At 40.9% G+C, this 19,528-nt stretch overlaps 1 protein-coding gene across 8 annotated transcripts in view; it reads left to right on the top strand.

Annotated features, from left to right (window-relative positions):
* FREM1 (FRAS1 related extracellular matrix 1) overlaps positions 1-16,199 on the top strand; it is a 100,878-nt gene extending 84,679 nt beyond the window's left edge. For 6 of the 8 annotated variants that reach the window (XM_074994916.1, XM_074994913.1, XM_074994915.1 and 3 more), the window contains 3 exons: positions 732-847; positions 9,813-9,898; positions 12,465-16,199. In XM_074994916.1, coding sequence (XP_074851017.1) covers positions 732-847; positions 9,813-9,898; positions 12,465-12,664 — 402 coding nt within the window. In that variant the 3' untranslated portion in view covers positions 12,665-16,199. Of the gene's footprint in view, positions 1-731; positions 848-7,240; positions 7,385-9,807; positions 9,899-12,464 lie in introns of all 8 variants that reach the window. The other 2 variants (XR_012645658.1, XR_012645657.1) reach the window with 2 other exon arrangements.
* Positions 16,200-19,528: the final 3,329 nt, after the last annotated feature.

Below are 19,528 nucleotides of genomic sequence, written 5' to 3'. Positions count from 1 at the left end.
TGAAGCTCTTTTGAGGAAAGCATGAGGTGCTTTGGGATACACCCTATGGGAAGTTAAAGCCCAGAATGTAGTGTAATTGCTTCAACCTTGTGCATGCTTACTCCACTAGATGAATGTTGCATGCATATTTTAAAGTTGAAAATGCTGAATTAAAAACAAGTCCCTCAGTTTTATTAATATAAACAAATGCTTGTGTTTATTTGGATCTTGAAGAGGCATGTAAGGTAGCACTTTCAGAAGGCTAATGCTAGTAACAAGTCACTCTGGCTACGTCTAGACTGACCCCTCCCTTTTGAAAGGGTCTTGCAAAAACAGCCAATCAAAATGCAAATGAGGCACTGATTTGCATATATGGTACCTTATTTGCATAATGCCAGCCACTCGTCATTCTGGAAGTGTAATTTTCGAAAGTCAAAACAGCCATGTAGATGGGGTTCTTCTGAAAGGAAGCCCTTCTTTTGAAAGCACCCTTCTTCCTAATTTTTTTCAGGCAGAAGGGTGCTTTTGAAAGCAGGGCTTCCTTTCAAAGGAACGCTGTCTACACGGCTGTTTTGGCTTTCATAAACAGCACTTCTGGAACGGCGAGAGGCTGTCATTATACAAATGAGGCTCTGAATATGTAAATCAGCACTTCATTTGCATTTCTCATTGGCCATTTTTGCATGCCCCTTTTGAACAGGAGGAGCCAATATAGATATAGCCTCTCAGCATGAGCAATCTATTTGTTTCAGGATGTTAGTATGAAAAAATGCGCATCTGGATGGAGCCATCATGGCAGCAGCTGCTATTTCCTGGTCACAGATCAGAAAGTCACTTGGAATACAGCTGCTCGGGTTTGCCGAGAACAGTAAGTCTTTTTTCAAATTAATCATTTTGTTTGGTAGTTGGGTGATGCTCCTTCATGGAGCTGCTTCTTCGGGTCACTTGATCCTGTTAATGCCCGTTCCACTGATGCTTCACAGCCAAGGGTTCTGGCCCAGTCCAAGGACTAATATAAACATAAAAATCCAAGAAAAGTTAATCTCAAAATGTTTGTTTGTGTTGGATTCTTACCTCCTCCTCCTTCAGGATTTCCATTCTTGCAATGCTGTGTTTGCAGCTGTGACACTTCTCCGAACAGCATCACTGAATGAGGAGTTGGAGTGGAGAGTGAAGATTCAATTTCTGATATACTTCACCATCCATCTTGTGACCCACTATTTTTGTGCTTACTACATCTTTGCAGGACCAACAATAACCGTGTTGCCAGCTGTTAGAATTTTATTGCGTCTCACCATATATGGTGGTGGTTTTCTGCTTAAATGACTTGTTCTTGGAGTTATCTGAAGCCATGAGAATTTTGGCTTGTATTTAAAAACAACATTTCAAGCCCTCCAACTTGTGGGATAAGTTTGAGCCTATCCAGTTTTCATTTCACACTGGAAGGCAAATGAAGAGAACCTGATATTAAATGGATTAAATGCATGAAATGTCCAAATAATCTTATGATTTTTTTGTTTTTTGGGGTGTGGGTGGTTGACTCATGATTTTAGCATTGTCTGATCCAAGCATAACCCTGTGAGGAGGGTGAATTTGTTCATTCTCTACCTACAGTGGAATCTGGGAGAGCAGTGATGTTCTGATAAGCTTTACAGTGCTGGAGCCCAAGAGAGCATATGTATGGTGGTGCATTTCTTCCTCCATTTCTATTCTCTTCACCTACTGTGTCTGCATCCCTTTATCCTGTAAGCCTCACAATATGGGAACAGGGTGGGACCACAGCTTTCATCCTTACTTTAGGGGAGCCTCAGGCTCAGTTAGTCCTATAAAAATTGTATTTCTGTGCACAGAGACTTAAGTTACTTACACATCCAGCAGCCATTCATTGGGCTCACAGTTTTGTGATTAAAAAAAACAGAACTTGACTTAAGCAGGAGAGGAGGAAGTAAAGTAGGGGTGGAGAATTTCCATCCTGTGGTCTGCACATGGTTCTTCAGGGTTAACTATTGGTGGACAGCCAGAAAGTTTGTTCATCTGAGCATTCTCAGGCACAGCAATCTGCAGCCATTAGGAGCTGTGGAACTCCCTGCCCTTGGATGCTGAGGTAAACAAGCTGTCTGGCAGCCTGCTACCAGCTAACCCTGACGAATCAAGTGTGGCCCACAGACCAGTGGGTCCCCACTCCTGGAATAAAGCGCCTGGGCATTACGGAAGTAGATGGGTCATTCCCCAAGATCCTTAGCTTGGTTCTTCAGGATCCTTTTGTGTCCATAGCAGCCCTCTGAGTGCTGATTCCAACCTGGATAAGAAGCTTTGGGACAAGGGTAATGGAGGTGGAATTGTTGAGTCAGCTGCGTCAAGATGAAAAGCACAAGTCACAGAGGACAGTGGAGAGGCCAGGGACATAAACATGGGATGGCAAGGGGTGGAGGGCTACGACTGGCTAACTAGAGGGAGGTGGTATGACTGGAGTGAGGGATGGTTTGGACCAGGGTCACTCCTGAAGATATGGCTGGGGAAGAGCTGGGGACTAGAACCTGTCCCTGTGCGCACTTCCTCTGTTCCTTCCCCCTCACTTGGCTCTGGATTTTGATGGGGCTGTGCAAGTCTTTCTATTCCTTTGACTGCTCCACAGAAGCGTAACGGCAGGGGCAGCAGCAACCAGAAGGTTCTAGCAGAATTCTCCTTTGGACTTTCAGGGAATGAACTACCCCACTTCCATCTGCCTCTCTACCTCTGTGGCCCATTTCTTTACTCCCTCTCTGCTCCTAGCCTGCTTCATTCAGGTTACTGGAGCTACTTCTTTCATACTTCTAACTGATGGCCAGATTTGGAGTTGGAAAGGAATTCTTCCCCTCCCCCAGATCAGACTGGCAGAGATATGTGGCAGGGGACGTTGTCTTCCTCCGCAGCATGGGGCATGGACCACTTGTAGGTTTAAACTAGTGTAAGTGGCAGATATGTTATAACTGGAAGTTTTAAAAGCCTGATTTGAGGACTTTGATAACTCAGACAGAATTTAGGGCCTATCTTAAGAGTAGAGGTGTGAGGTTTTGTAGACTACAGTATGTAGGAGGTCAAACTAGATTATCAGGATGGTCCCTTCTGACCTTAAAGTACTATGAGTCGATTTTCCCTTGATGCAGTCAGTGGACTCTGAGCTTGCTTCCCAATGCTGAGGGTTTGGGGGTGGGGAGAGTGTGAAGAGGTGGGACAAGGAAGGTCTTAGGGCCCTCATTTGAATTTAGCAGCATGAGTGTTGTGGCATCAACTAGCCACCCAAGTCAAAGCCCACCTGACCTCGTGAATCTGAACTTGGGTGGCCAGCTGGCTGTGCTACAATACCCATGTTGCTGTTTTAGCACACTAGTTCTGTTCACCTCTGCTGCAAATCATACCGCCCAGCTGCCATGCAGACTTATCCCAGGGCTTTGATAATGCCCAGGAAGAGCTGCCAGAGCACAGCTTTCTAAAGTGCCAATGCAAAGCTCAACCCTGGATTTCAGGTACTAGAGCAATTCTGGCAGTACTACAGCTCTGCTGGAGGGTAACAAATTGTGGAAAGTGGTAGACTGCATGAGAAGTGAAAGTGGATTGGATCTAACAAGTACTCCTCTGGGCCTCACAACTATTCTGTAAAATAAAGGGTACCACAGAGAGGAATGAGCGCTGAAAAGAGGGTAATGGAGACTAAACTGGCGTATATGTTTTTTGAGCAATAAGACCGTAGGAGGAGCATAGAGAAAAAACTGCTTCTTAATTGATTCCAGGCTTTCAAATGAGTCTGCTCTGGACAACTAGCAAAGACTAGGCCATAGTTCTTATTACATCCAAACCATTTACTTATCCTAACTAAAAAGTCACCTAGTGTGACCATCTCTGGCAGTTTTTATCATGAGTCTCAAGGTGGTCATAAAGTTCCAGTTCCTGGACCCCGGTTCCAGTTACAACAGAGTCTTAGCTTCCCTTTTTGAAAAAGAAAATTTCTAGGCCTCTTAGCTATAGAAAAAAGCTGGGAGAGTGTGACCCAGATGTGCCCTAAATGGTCAGAAATGAGAAGGCCAATAAAAGAAACCTCATTTTTGTTAACTTCATTATTTCAGTGGATCTGACACTGGTAATCTTTTGAAAGCTTGAGGTTGGCAATACAGCATACTTCCTCCCAACCTGCAAGTGAAAGGGAGGGAGAGATCTTGCCCAACCCTATTGCTTCCACACTGGAAAAGCTAGAGAGAGCTCTACTTCCTCGACTAATCTCTCTGCTGTTTTGAGGCAGTTTTCTTTTGACAATCTTCTGTTGGAAGACAAGGTCCTGGGCTAGATGGACCTTTGGTCTGTCCAATATGACTGTTCTTATGTTCTTATATTGGCAAATGACTTTTTTTTGCCTGGTGAGTAATGTGAGCCGTATAACGACCCGTTTCCTCTCCATTTCCAAATAAGATCCCAACCAGAGCTGTCAGGCCAGCAGATCCTGATTACCTTCTCTCAGAAATCCCTTTAACATTCCATTAGCTGGGAGAGAACTGTCCCTAAATGATATTAGTCCGATCTCTGTTCTCTGGAAAGTCAACCTGCAGGGACTTCTTTCCCACTGGAAAACTGTGTGTAATATGATAATTAAATGAGGTGAGTATGAGTTGGTATGGAACTCCAAGAGGAAGAGTCATACTATATCAGCCAACTAACAAGCAAAAGGAAAAGGAAAAAAAACCGAAACAAAAAAACCCAGAAAAGCCTCTCATGAGTTGTGATCATTTAATTAATGTCAGAAAATTCAGTTTGAAGATGCTTTATCTTGTTAAATGAGTGTTTCTCTCCCCTACCCCCACCACCACCCCAAACAAATGGCTTACAGATGTGCAGGTCCCAGTCTCAGAGGATGTTAAATTCATTTTGAGGTGCTGGCTTTATTTTTCTATTTTCTTATTTCTGTTACTGGAACAGATCAGCAGTTTCATTCCCAAAGTAATGCAAGCATGGCCCCTTGTTATTTTACTGGTGATGTTAGAGCAAAAATGAGTTTAGCTTTAACTTGAATTTGAGTGAAATAACCAGTTACAGAACATGTATAAAACATCATTTCACCACACTGTTTTCAACTGAGAAAACTTTTCTGTGGATTATTTACTTTTTCCCAATTTTATGGAAACAGCTGTTGGTAGATGCACAATTTCTTTAAAAAAGTTAAGCTACAGTATTGCTGGCTCGTGGCAGTAAGATTCCAAGTAAGGTTAATTCCTTTTAAAGGAAAAAAAAAGGTACTCTATAGCATCTACCTTAGTGGTTTTCAACCTGGGGTCTGCAAACCCTCTGGGTGTCCACAGACTATATCTAAAATTTTCAAAGACATCTGCACCTCCATTTGAAAATGTTTGTAGGTCCTCAAATGGGAAAAAAGGTTGAAAACCCAAATTTGGCTAAATAAATAGGTTCTAAGAAGTCCCTGGAAGACACACTCAGGTCTTGGCTAAACAAACATGTTTTGCTGGTTTAACTATACTGATATAGCTTATTAGTTTTTAAGGTGCTACAGAACTGTTCGCTTTGTTTTGCAAAGATACAAACACAGGTACCCCTCTGAAGTGATACTGATATAGTTGTTCACACTTACTGTGGATGAAATTATACCCAGCCACAAAAAAAAATCAGTATCCACTCAAGCAGTTGTGCTGCTATAACTATAATGCTAAAGAAAATCACACCCCTAACAAAAGTAGTTTTTATACTAGTACAAAAATTATATGTCATCCACACCTCAGGATGGGGAATGAATGGCTGAATTAATGATCCTTTCTAAAAACATCCTTGCACTGGATACCTTCCGTTTGTAACTGGAGACAGTGCAAGCAAATTAATAGCCGCCATCTCAGCTGAAAATACTGGAGCACATTTGGATCCCACTTAGGAGACATAAATACAGATCCTAAGGCATAGTATAAAGCATAATACTTTAACAGTGCATAGGATTGTCCATATCAACATCCTGATGGGACTGGCCATTAGGAAGGAAAGAACCTGAAGACAATCAGATTTAGGCTCTAGTTACAAAGTGACAGGATTCTCAGCATTGGGTTTTGACACAATCATGATACTTGCCCATTAGAATCTCCACTCTGGATGGCTTAGGAACCGGTTTGCCCAGCCCCTCTAATAGCAACAAGTCATGAAAATTCATAATAAAATGATTCCCTTGAAACAGATTCATTGTGTTATATAAAAATAGCTAATGCCCTGCCGAGCTTGCATCATTTTTGCAATGCTAATGGCATAATATTATTCTCCAATAGACCATGTAGACATGTCAATGCATGGGTTTCTGAAGACTGTTTAATACATAAAAAAGAGAGTTACTCATGGAAAGGGAACTTTCCTTTCAAGTAAGAGAAGTATTTTCAACACTTGTCAAAGAACTGTTTATGAATATGATTCTCTCCGTTCAGTTCTCTCCTGCCTCCAAGTTCCTCTTGACATGAAGGGAAGAGAGCTCCTTTACAGTTCCCAAATTCAACACTGGCCCAGACCCGTCAACAGTTAGAACAGCTTAGGAGGATGGGGACATTGAATCAGTTGAGCAGCAGTGTAGCATGGCTCTGCTTGCACAGGAGTCCATTCTGATTTAGGCCACTAGGGAGCTTCCTTCCACAAGGGGAATTTTCTAGGGGACATTTATGGCCATGCAGTTTGCACTGCCTGAGTGGCATGAAGGGGCTGGATTGTCCAGGAAAATCAGGGCCTCTAGTCCACTGGCCTGAGAACTATTTACATTCTCCATGCTTTAGCACTTACTACTAGCTAGAATTCAAATGGTAGCTCTTCAGGGCAGGGACCATCTCTTTTCTTTGTATGTACAGCATCAAGCCCGGCTGTGTCTGGTGTTCTTACGTGCTACCATAATACCAAAAAATTAATACCAGCTCTAAGACCATGTTTTAGTTACTGCTCAGTGCTTTTGGAACTCCCTTGTTCTTGGTTTGGCTGTGTTAACTACTGTTGGTGCTAATGTCCCTAAATTACCACATGACAGCCTGGGCTAGCTGAGTATGGGGTTGTCCCAGCCATTGCTCCTCTACTTCAAACAAGTATGTGATGTATAGTCTGTTACAGCTGCTCTGCATCACCCGAGGATCCCACTCTTTTGTAGGGGTCCTTCCTGTATCTGGATCAACTGGCTACTGGGCAGTTTTAGTTTGGTACAATGGTACAAAATTTTCCTAATGCACTGGAGAAAGGATCTAAACTCAGCAAATCCTTTATGTAGAATGTCTTGCAGATTGCTGTGAATATCCTTAGAAGGCACCATTTTGTTAAAAAAAAAAATCCTTAGTTTGGACGGATTGTGCTGGAGTCATGGATGCTTTTGAATGCATGGCATGGATTCTAAAACACAGAAAAAATTACAAATGTACATATTTGCAACCAAATGAGTGTTGTATTTTAAATACAGGAGTATGTCCTCTTCAGTACAGACTTTTTAATTAGGATTTGGTTAGAGTTACATTTAGCAGCTCCATAAATATCATTATCTTGTCATTTCCTGACTGACTGGAGCCCATCCTAGGTTAATGCTATTATCATATGTGCACCTTCAGAACTGTTCTCATTTTCTTAGGGTGTCTAGAACTCTGCCTGCATGTTATTATTAGAAATGTCTTCATACAAGCATGATTTTTAGTCAGTATTTGCATGTGACCGCTCTTGGGATTAGATTAGATTTTATTATAGCCATAAAAGTGATTTTTTTCTGGATACAATCAGGTGCTTTTATTGTTTGGATTGAAATAAGAGGTTATCTCTTTATTGCTATGCTCACTAGGGTGTATATCACATGTTTATGGAACTCAGTGAAGCAGCTTTCTACTGCCAAAAATTTAGTTTTAATGAATTTTCATGAACCAATTAAAAATAGGAATTATACTGCTGTTAAATTATTTGGTTCCAAGGTTTAAAACATATGTAAGCAGAGTCAGCTAAATTGCTGATTGAACTAAGTGAAAAGAACTGTAAATCAAACAAGTCTTAAAAATTTCTGCTATGACTATGATGATATAACTGACTCTGTGGCTATGGGAAAAGTGGTGGACATGGTATACCAAGAGTGTAGCAAAGCTTTTGATGCAGTCTCCCACGGTATTTGTGCCATCAAGCTAAAGTTGTATGGATTGGATAAATGGATTATAAAGTGGATTGAAAGCAGGCTAGATTGTTGGGCTGAAAGGGTAGTGATCAATGGCTCGATGTCTGGTTGGCTGTCAGTATCAAACAGAATGCCCCAAGGGTCGGCTCTGGGGCCAGTTTTATTCAATATCTTTAATGACCTGGATGAAGGGATGGATGGATTGTCATTGCAGATGACACTATGCTAGCAGGAGAGGTAGATATGCTGGAGGATAGGAATAGGGTCCGGAGTGACCTAGACAAATTGAAAGATTGCACCAAAAGAAATCTAATAAGGTTCAACAAGCACAAGTGCAGAGTCCTGCATTTATATGGGAGAATCTGATGCACTGCTACAGGCTGGGGGTGACTGGCTGAGCAAGGAAAGGACCTGGGGATTACAGTGGATGAGAAGATGAATATGAGTCAACAGTATGCCCTTGTAGCCAAGGAAGTTGATGACATATGGGGTGTGTTAGTAGAAGCATTGCCAGCAGATCTAGGGAAGTGATTATCCCCCTTTATTTGGCACTGGTAAGCCACATCCAGAGTACTGCATTCAGTCCTGTCCACCTCCTGCCCCAACATTACAGAAAGGATGTGGACACCTTGGAGAGAATCCGATGGAGGGCAACAAAAATGATCAGGATCATGTGACTTAGGAGGAGAAGCTGAGGGATATGGGTCTATTTAGTCTACAAAAGAGTGAGTGGGGCTTTGACAGCAGCCTTCAACTACCTGAAGTGGGGGTTCCAAAGAGGATTTAGAGAGGTTGTTCTTAGTGGTGACAGATGAATGAACAAGGAGAAATGGTCTCAAGTTGCAGTAGGAGAGCTCTAGGTTGGATATTAGGAAAAACTATTTCACTAGGAAGTTGGTGATGCACTGGAATAGGTTAGCTAGGAAAGTGGTGCAATCTCCATCCCTAGAGGTTTTTAAGTCCCAGTTGGACAAAGCCCTGACTGAAATTATTTAGTTGAGATTGATCCTGCTTTTAGTAGGGGAGTTGGACTTGATGACCTCCTGAGGTCTCTTCCAACCCTATGATTCAATGTTTATACTCCCATGGTCTCCTGATTCAGTTATAATACAGTTCCATTTTGAAATGTAAATGGGATTTAATCTTTATTTACCCAAGGTTTTAGCATTGGTCCTGGGACATGGTTTAAAGATAGTTTGGACTACAAAATGGAGCCATAATGTGACCAGATTTCTGAACATGGTTGTATTTGTAGGGTATATGGACTTTACCTACAAGACAATTTTTGCTTGCAAAACAATTTACCCACCAAAATAATTACATTTACTTCTAAGGCCATATTAAAGTATTTCATGTGACTGAATTAAAGTTCGGGTTTAAAATATCACATATGAGTATCAAATAACTATATGTTTATTTATGTAATTGATTAGTGACAGCAGGGTCAATTTAAATTTTACATTAGAAACTAAACCCCCTATTTTCAAATTCTTGTTGCCAGGTGGACATAAGTTTTAAAAGTAAATCTTTGATAAATTTATTTAAAATAAACTATTCTTTACTCCAAACATCGAGCTTTAATATACGATGTTAATATGTGTCTTATGGTAGAATAAACACTCAGTATGGAAAAGTCAATTGGAAAGACATCTCACTGCATAATTCTGAGTATTTTGTCCTCTCTTTTTGAGTCTAGATATCTTGGAAGTCTAACAAGTGTGGTCACTAAACAACACATGCAGTGGCTGTGGAACTTCAGTGGAAGGAAACCCTTTTGGATAGGTGAGTATATAAAATATTTTTAAGTCTGATTGTCTACTGGAGAGCACTACAGTAAAATTCCAAGTTATGTGGGGGTTGCATTCCAGCAACCCCCACGTAACTCAAATTTTCACACAAGTCGGGGTGGGAAGCTGGGAACCAGGCTGACACTTGGATCCCAGCTCCCCACAGCTTGCGGGTCCTAGGAAACTGACCAGTCCAACAGGGCTGATCAGTTTCCTGGCTGCTTCTCCCTGCCTTTTCCCAGCTGCACTGTGGTGGGGAAGGCAGGAAAAGGGGTTTTGAGCCTGCTTACGGACAGCTGAGCAGGCTAAAAACCTTCTCCCTACCTTCCCCCAGTGGCACCACTGTCAGGCTGACAGCCACACAGTTGGGGAAAGGCAGTGAGAAAGGGATCTCAGCCTGCCTAGCTGCCTGTAGCCACGGGCAGCTAGGCAGGCTGACAGCCACAGAGCAGCTTCAAGTTGTGCTTATTTCATGTTAAAGTGACTTACACGCACCTTGAAGCCACATGTTTCGAGGGGTTTACTGTAGTGCCTTTCTGTGGGCTTCAGCTGGGAACACAGGAATGCAGCTTAACTGTCCAGCTGGTCCATTGTCCTTTTTCTTCAGTTGCTTTTATTGAATACTTCAAAGAAATATATAAAAGGGAAGGTATAAGGCACCTGTCCATTTCTGCACATCCATATTGCAAAGAGACATTTCGTCTTGATCCTTCCCTCCCACCAATGAGTTTTATGCTCGAGCATGGGTCTGCAACCTGCAGCTCCAGAGCTGCATGCAGGTCTTTAAGGACTTCTTTGCAGCTCCAGACACTGTAATTGCAAAGAAAAAAATGACCTCCTGATTATTTTCAGTAAATCATGAACATCTAAAAGCCTCCAAATGAACTCCTATCTAAACAGAAAACAATGTGTGATCTCGAAACATTGGCTAAATCCCCCTAGCATCCTCCAGAGAGACAGAAGGTTCAGGAGTGAAAGTTAGGAAGGCAGTGGAATAAACACACACATGAAGTATGAAGAAATAGAAAGTTTGTGAACGTCCTGCGGTAAATGTGTTACATTACAAATCATTGTGTGTGTGCTGTTCTTAAAATAGGGCTACAAAAAGTATGGTTTGATATTACTTATTAAGTTCTGTCTCATATTCACATGCGTCGTGGCTCTTGAAGTGTTGAGTTTTTTACTGAATTGGAAAACTAGCTCTTTTTGCTCTTTTGGTTGCTGACCTCTGTGCTAGAGCTACTCCATTGATCTTAGTGCTTTAAGGCTCTAGTAAAAAAAAAAAAAAAAAAAAAGGGGGTAAGGCCCAACAAATTTAATGAGTTCACGTACTTCCATCTTGCCTTGTCCAGACTAGGATATGTCTGAAAATGTCAGCTAAAGCTATTTTAAATAATAGTTGTTTGTGGTGAAAAAAAATGAATGTTTTAAAGGTGTTAAGCTCTACCTGCAGTAGGTGAAATACCATGATTAAAATTGTTAGCTGACATGTTTTCAAGCATGAATTATTTTGTTAGTTTGGACAAGTCCTGTATGAATGTTAAAAGGCTGGCAGAAATATATTTCCACAAGGAGGCTGGGATAAAGTTTGAAGTTGCATTCTTGAACAGAATTTGCTTACCAGGGAAATTAAGATAAATAGCACAAGAAAAAAACTTAGACATAAAGGCTACGTCTACACTGGCACACTACGTCGAAGTAGCCTATTTTGACGTAAGAACATAGGCTACTGCAACGTGTATCGTTTACACATCCTCCAGGGCTGGTGCCATCAATGTTCAATGTCGAAGTAGCGATGGAGAACATCGAAAGGAGCTGCCCCGGAAGGAAATGTGGAGCGTCCACACACACAAGCTCTCCCCGTTGAAATAAGGGGCCAGCAAAGCCCCAAGCTGCTCCCTTAAAGGGCCCCTCCCAGACACACTCGGCCTGCACAGCACAAGATCCACAGAGCCGACAACCACTTGCAGACCCCGTGCACACAGCATGTACCCCCAGCTGCAGCAGCAGCCAGAAGCCCTGGGCTAAGGGCTGCTACACGCGGTGACCATAGAGCCCCGCAGGGGCTGGACAGAGTGTCTCTCTCAACCCCTCAGCTGATGGCCGCCATGGAGGACCCCGCTATTTCGACGTAGCGGGACATGGATCGTCTACACATGCCCTACTTTGACATTGAACAAATAGGAATAATGATTTCGACATCTCGCCGCCTAACATCGATTTTAACATTGAAATAGCTCACGGCATGTGTAGACGCGACACGTACTATTTTGACGTTATTCCAGCTACTTCAAAGTAGCCGGCTAGTGTAGATGCACCCAAAGTATAGAGAAATGGAGAGAGATTTTTGGGATGGATAATACTGAGAGAAAAGATGCTATCTCCTTGCTCAGATGGTACTAGTTATCCTACCAGAAGTTACACTATATTTCACTTGCAGTCCTTGTGTGCTCTCTTACTTCTCACTAGAGGAATAGAAGTCTTGCCTCCTTTTATAGCAGGAGCCTTCAGACTGCAGGCAAAATGCATATCACTGACTTCATCTTTTTTATTCATATTAGGCTTGAATGACCAAGTTAATCCTGGCCACTGGGAGTGGAATGCAGGAGAACCTGTCACCTTTACAAACTGGAGAAGAAGTCCACCTTACCTTTCAAAGCGAGGAAAGAATTGTGTTTTGGTACAGAGGCGAGGGAAATGGCAAGCAAAAGACTGTAGGAAGGGTAATCAGCATAACTATGTCTGCTCAAGGAAGCTGTAAAAAAAAATTGACACTCATTCCCGTCTGGCCTATCTTGTGCACAGAATGTGTGACTTATATTTGCAGTATTCTGAGGATACAAAAGAAACTTTATCATCATCAGGGCTTATTTTTATACTCCTGTTGTGATAGATTAGTGTCAAATCAAGTGACTATGGTAGCTCTGTGCTAAGCATAGCAAAGAAGGGCTGGATAAAGAGGTTTGCACTAGAGATCCTCAGACTAGCTCCAGAATTCAAGCACCACTAGGTTCCAGAACGCTTGACGCTTGATTTTGGTTAAAAGAATAGGGGCCACTTGCAAATTTAGACCTGCTCGAATGATATGCCCAAATTTGTTACACCACAGACTAAAATCTTGGATCTTATACCTAATTACTATGTACACTTGTTTGTTTATATTTAAACAAAAATAAACTGCCACAATAGTCAACTTGCAGGTTCCATGACTGGTGAATGTAACTTGTCTGCTTGAATTCAGCAGCAATAAAACCTACAGTTCTGTTAGCTTTGTTTATCACTTGCAGTTATAAGGAAAGTAGTGTTGAGAAGGACAATGGGCTTCTCTGCCCAGTGAGCTCTGTTTCTACTATTGAGTTGGGGTTAGGGATGATAGTGCGTCTGTCTTGCTGTCCTAGTTTGGTGTCTGATTCAGAGTTCACTGGAATCCACAGGAGGAACCCCAGTGGGAGTTGGATCAAGACCGCAGTGCAGGGGTGCCGGGGGGAGGAATTCTGCTTTTGTCTTCTCCCCACCTTGCCCACTTGCACAAGTCCAGCCACAACCAGAGCCCAAAATTTTTGCTTCTAATTGGATCTGCCCAGTTGGACTGAATTGCAGGGACAATGCTTAAGGATTTGACACCATCTTTCAAATTTAAGTGTATTTCTCACTAATTGTTTAAAAACTCAGAATTTAACTGGAACAAAAGAGGCTAAGAAAATAACATCTTAAGGTAGTGTTTGTATTGCATATACACTATAGAGTTGCTGTGTCTAATGAATCTCGAGGTAATCTTTTTGCCTCAATACCTAACAAAATGACGACAGAGGTGAACAGTACTGCAGTACAATGAGGGTATAAGTCACTCAGATGTGGAAGTCCTACACAAGGCTTTCTGCACCATTTAAAATACACAGTATGACTGATGGGGCCGGGGGAGGAGGGAGGGAAAATGTGTGTGGTGGCTTCACAGAGAGCATGTACACCACAGAACTCTGTAGCAGGGTTTTTGTGCCAATTTGGAATAGACCAACATGGATGGGGCTGTTGGGGCCAAACCAAAGCAGACCAAGACCGTGCATGACCAGATCTAATCCCCTGACCTAAGATCACCTTGGAAGAGCTGTGGGGTAGCTGTAGAGATGTCAGTAACTATGCAGAAGACTGTGCTAACAGTCTTGCTTCCTTTTCTGTGGTCTTGTAGGTGTTCCTATGTGTAAATTCCACCACCAATCTCACTTAGCTCCCTCTGCTAATCTTGAGGCTTTGTGCCAGGGTTGTTGCATTTCGGCATAACTGTACAAAATAACATAAGACAACAACTATCATGGGCTAAATCTTGCCATTCTTATACAGGTAAAGCCCCCAGTAATCTCAAAGGGAATGATGTATACAGGGGAGTATTTAACCCTGTATTTTTGTCACACTCTTATTTAACCCAGCCTTAAATAATTGAAGAGGATTTACGATGGCTCCATCCACAGTGAAAACTGTGTATGCTTAATAGTCCTCACTAGGTTTTTTTTCCAAACAGTAAAAATCTTGTTTCTGTGGTATTGTGAACGTTTAAATTTAAGAATCATTTTAATCATTTCATGGTATCTGAATCCTTCCTTAAATACAAGGATAGAATTGAACATTTTGCATTTCCAGCAAGGATGCTGAGGCTCAAAGAATGTAATGAATCCAAGTTATGCTTATGAGAAGACCACATGGCTCAAGGGATTGTTAGTGGGAGGTATATAAAATTCTTCCATCTAAGTCGCTGATTTGAATATATTCCCATGTGAGCAGTGACAGACAGACAGCATTTCAGGGCCGTCCAATGGATTATGGGCCTGATCCAAACCCATGGAAGTCACAGCAATTGTTTTCATTAACCTCAGTGGCTTGTGGGTTTGATTCTATTAAAGATTATGGCACATGAGGTTGTTCAGGACTCAGAGGGACAAACTTCATCATCAGAAGTTCTGAGAGTCCAAAAGAAAGGTCAAGACTGAATGGGTATGGAAGATTAACTTGTATACTCACCTTCTCATGTAGTCCCACCAGACAATGAATAATTCTGTGAATAAACAGAGGGCTTAATTCACCAGGACAGTCTACCCAGCAACTTTAACAAGTATAAAATCTGTGCAAAAAGTCCAATGGAAAAAAATCTAATTAATTCCTCAGAAAGAGCCTATTTTTTGAACATGTGTTGATAAATTTTATACAGATCAAGTTTGCTTTAAAAAGAACTTGGAAACAGAAATCTATCAGACAATGTTCCAATTCCATTGAATAGGCACTGCAGCTGAGAAGATTATTTACATTTTGATTTATGTTCTTTACTTCTAAATACTGGAGAGACTTATGTATATGATTTTATCAATTTAGTGGTTCTACATTATTTAAATCACTGGACTGATACTAATCTAATATTTGTATCAATAATAGCATATTATGTGTACTCTGTTATATAAGTGCTGGATACAAATCAAAATAAATGGTATATGAAATACCCAAGTACTCAAAAGTTTTCTTCTTGTAAAAGAGTCTGTGGTGATGAGTATATTAAAAACGTGTTTGTGAGTGATGATCAAAATACATCTGTTGTAGACTATATACAGCTATTGAAATCTGTTTCCCTTTTAATGTGTCTACCTCTTTAGGTATATAGATTGAGTTTTTGTTGTAAAATTACTGTGAATATTTGTCTGCATCTGTTTTTTAAGCAGAAGAGCACTGAAATATTTATTTTAGGAAATAAATCCAAAGAAGGGCACAAGCTTTGCCAAGAGATACAAGAAAGGGAAAAATGAGATAAAGGCATGCTGTCAAGTTAAAAAATCACATTTAAAATTGAGTTATAGAGTCATAGATTTTCAGGCCAGAAGGGACCACCCTGTGATCATCTGTTCTAGCTGCCTGAATAACAAAGGCCATAGAAACTCACCTATTCCTATATCAAGCTCAGAACTTGTCTCAGCTATAATACCTCCCTGAAAGGCAGAATATTGACTTGAGAATTGCAAGTGATGGAGAATCCACCTGGTCCCTCGGTATGTTGTTCCACTGGTTAATTATGCTGTAAATTTAATGTTCTTACTAATAATACAATACTTTTTGCTATCACAATACCTTTATAAGCAACACCAAAAACTTGTGTTATAACAATAAATACATGTCTATAAAAAAGTTGTACCATCCTCTTCTTACACTGGCTTAGATTGTGCTGAAAATATTTTCCAGGTGTCTTTTCAGATTGTTTAGAAAATTTTCACTGCTCTCTGCCGTCTTTCATGTGTTTTTGGAAGATGGATGCTTTCAGGATTCTCATCTCTCTCAAGCTGTTCTAGTTGTCTTTCTTTTCCTTCTTCATCTTTTATCTCACAGCAAGCCAGAGCAACTACCCAACTGGTTAGTGTGGAATTTCAGCTCCATATTGAGTTTGGGATGAGTTACTTTCTCAGTTCAATGGTATGTAGATCCTGCCTTCATGTGTTCTAAGGAGATGCTGTTGTATGTAGACATTGGCAAAGAGCCTAACAGGCTGGGATGCTTAGACTGAACTAGTCATGCACCATCTCATGGATTCCTGTTGCACTAACAATACCAACGTGTCCATGTTGATCCTCACATGGTTCTCTTTATTAATCTCAAGCAGAAAATATAATACAATCGTCTGATGCTAGCAAATCCGGTGAATTCTGTACAATCCAAACATACTGAGGAGTTCAGGGAAACTCATCATCATTGTCAATAACCGTGGGCTCAGCACCCGTTGGTGTCTGATGCCTTTCTCACTATTTCCTTCCATCTTTCTCTATCCAGTGCAGAGCGGCTTAGTTTCTATAGACTAGCTCTGCACCAATCTACTACATCATCTATCCATTCTCTGTGGGGTCTGCCTCTCCTATTTGAACCATCCATTATGCCAAATACTAGGGTCTTGATTTTTCGTTCATCGTTCATTCTGCAAATATGTCCAAATAGTTGCAGCTGCCGTTTTACAACCTTCTGCAGAAGGTTCTCTTTCAGCTGTATCTTCCTATATAATTCCTCATTGGTGACCTGCATCCATCCTATTCTCAGAATCTTTCTATAACAACTCCTTTCGAATGCCAATATTCTTCTTTTTGAATCTTTTGTTATCACCTGTGTCTCACATCCATACAACAGGCTGCTGAATACACATGTTTTCAAGATGCCCAGCTTCGTTCTTAAGCTAATTGCTTTGCCTTTCCAGATCTTATCCATCACCAAACTGCCTCTTCTTAGTACACAAGCTGTATTTTTGCTTTTCAAAAGCAACACGTCCCAACAAGTCATGTATCTCAACAAGTCACGTCATGCATGCTGCACAGTCTCTTACAGTGATAATAGAACTAAAATAGCTGCATTACCAACGTTATGCTAATTTTTGATATTTTCATTCTTTACCTCAGAAATGTGGAATCACAAAATGGACCACACAAGTTTTATTTATTAAAAATGTTGACTGCGCATATTCCCAGACTTCTTTCCAAATTATTTTTGTTGTCCCTGTCTCCTTCTCTCCATTTCATTTTTTGGATGTCCCACTTCAAAATTTTGTTCTGCAGTTGGGCTTCAATAGGTTGAGCTATGTTATGTTCATTCTTGAATGTTTCTGTGTAGATTTTCCCATGGCATTGGGAGTGTGTATGTGGGGGAGAGGGGCGGTTTCTATACTGTATGGTAAGGCCAGTGAATTTTTTTGTGTCAGTACTTGCCAGCACTGGACAGCCCCAGCCATGGGATTGGCTGGGAGTAGGTGGTTGGGGTTGTCGTCTGTGTACCAGCTGCTCTTTTTTTTTTAACAAAAAAGGCACTAGATAACTATAGGACCAACACATTTAAGACATCAGTTCTATTGGTTCCACTGTAAGTAGAGGGCAACATTTTCAAACTTGGGCATCTTAATTTTGGCATCAGCTTTGAATGCTGTTTGTATTCCTGTTGGGATGAACATACAGGAGAAAACAGTATAAAAATGTGGAAGAAAATCTACTATACAAATTAGCAAAGAAAAGAAAACCCTAACTGCAACAGAAATAGGTAATGCATGTAAATTTTAACATGTAAAACCATCACATGTTTGTCCTCATATCTCTCACAAGCCTATTGGGTTAATTATTTTAACTATTCTATGAAAGGCATATATGTGACACTTTGGCTGCATCTACACTACCCCCTTTCAGAAGGGGCATGTAAATGCAGAAGATCAAAAATGCTAATGAGGTGCTGATATGAATATTCAGTGCCTCATTTGCCTAATGACGGCCACTCACCACGTCAAGATACTGCTTTTGAAATGCAAACTAGACGTGTAGACAGGGTATAGACCCAGCATTGTATTTGCAGAAAAGTAGAATGATCCAATGACTAGGGGCACTACCCTGGAACTCGGGTAACCTGACTGCTTTTTCCAGCTATGCCACTATACTGCTGTTCATTTCAGCTTTAGTTTCCACCACACTGTCTTTCTGGCTTTTTTTTTAAAAAACATAAGCACTTCTTGGTAGGAACAATGTCTAGCATGCAGGGGCCCTAATCTTAGCAAGAGCCACTAAATGCTACTGAACTATAAATAATTTTAAAATTAAAACAGCATCATGCACAGGATGTATACAGTACTTTGCTTTTACCCATTTAGATATTCTTTACTGACAGTTTTCCTATTGACTTCAAGGGGAATTAGCTCCGGATGGACAAACAGATGCAAGCGTACTCTCTCTCCTGCAAACCTGCATGTGATTGTCCTTAGTAATTGGACTACTCATTTGCATAAAGATCCAGGTTAATTAAAGTTTGAAATTTAAATTAAGCTGTTTTAGTTCTATCCCAGTCTAAACAGAGCAAGTGAAAAATAGCTTTTCTGGTGAAAACTCCTTTTTGTCTCCTGTTTCAATTCCTGGAGCATTGGCCAAAATACAAATATATTTGTTTAATTATCAATCCAGTCGTGCAGCTAAATGACTAATCATATAAAAAAAGATGGAAAACATGTTTACTAATTTATAATGGTTATGATTCAACTTGCACTAGATAGGATAATATTTTAGTACATTATTTTGGTTAAAGTTATTAAACACTAAGGTTGCGTCTACACTACTAAAATAACTTTGAAGTTAAACTTCGAAGTAGGGTACTACTCCATTCCCGGGAATAGAGTAAGGACTTTCAAGCTAGGCTCGCTACTTTGAAGTTAACTTGGACATAAGAGAAAAATGGGTGTAGACACTCTGCTGGCTACTTCAATGTAGTGCCTAACTTCGAAGTTAACTTCTAAGTTAGTTCCTAGTGTAGAGGCACCCTCAAAGTAGGAAATTAAATGTAAGACTACTTTTAGAGTACAACTTTACTGAGGAGCTAATTTATATTTTCTAAACCTAAGTTAGTCCAGTCAACTGAGAGTGTCTGCAGTTGAGCTGCAGAGGCCACACAAGTGGCACTACGAGTACAGAGGCTCTTATCATATGGTGCTTTGTGCTGCCCTGACCAGAGCCACCCTACAAAATTTGCACAGTGAATTGTGGGAAAACTTGTCCTGCCTATCGGTACACATGGGTGGAATTGTGAGAAAGCAAGGACTAAAGAACTAGCAGCACCCTAGCAGCTCTAGCCTGTCCATACTACA

Source organism: Carettochelys insculpta, chromosome 5 (genome assembly GCF_033958435.1).
Source record: "Carettochelys insculpta isolate YL-2023 chromosome 5, ASM3395843v1, whole genome shotgun sequence".
Taxonomy (NCBI): Eukaryota; Metazoa; Chordata; order Testudines; family Carettochelyidae; genus Carettochelys; species Carettochelys insculpta.
The sequence above is the reverse complement of the archived record's forward strand: the minus strand, read 5'-3'. Positions and strand labels throughout refer to the sequence as shown.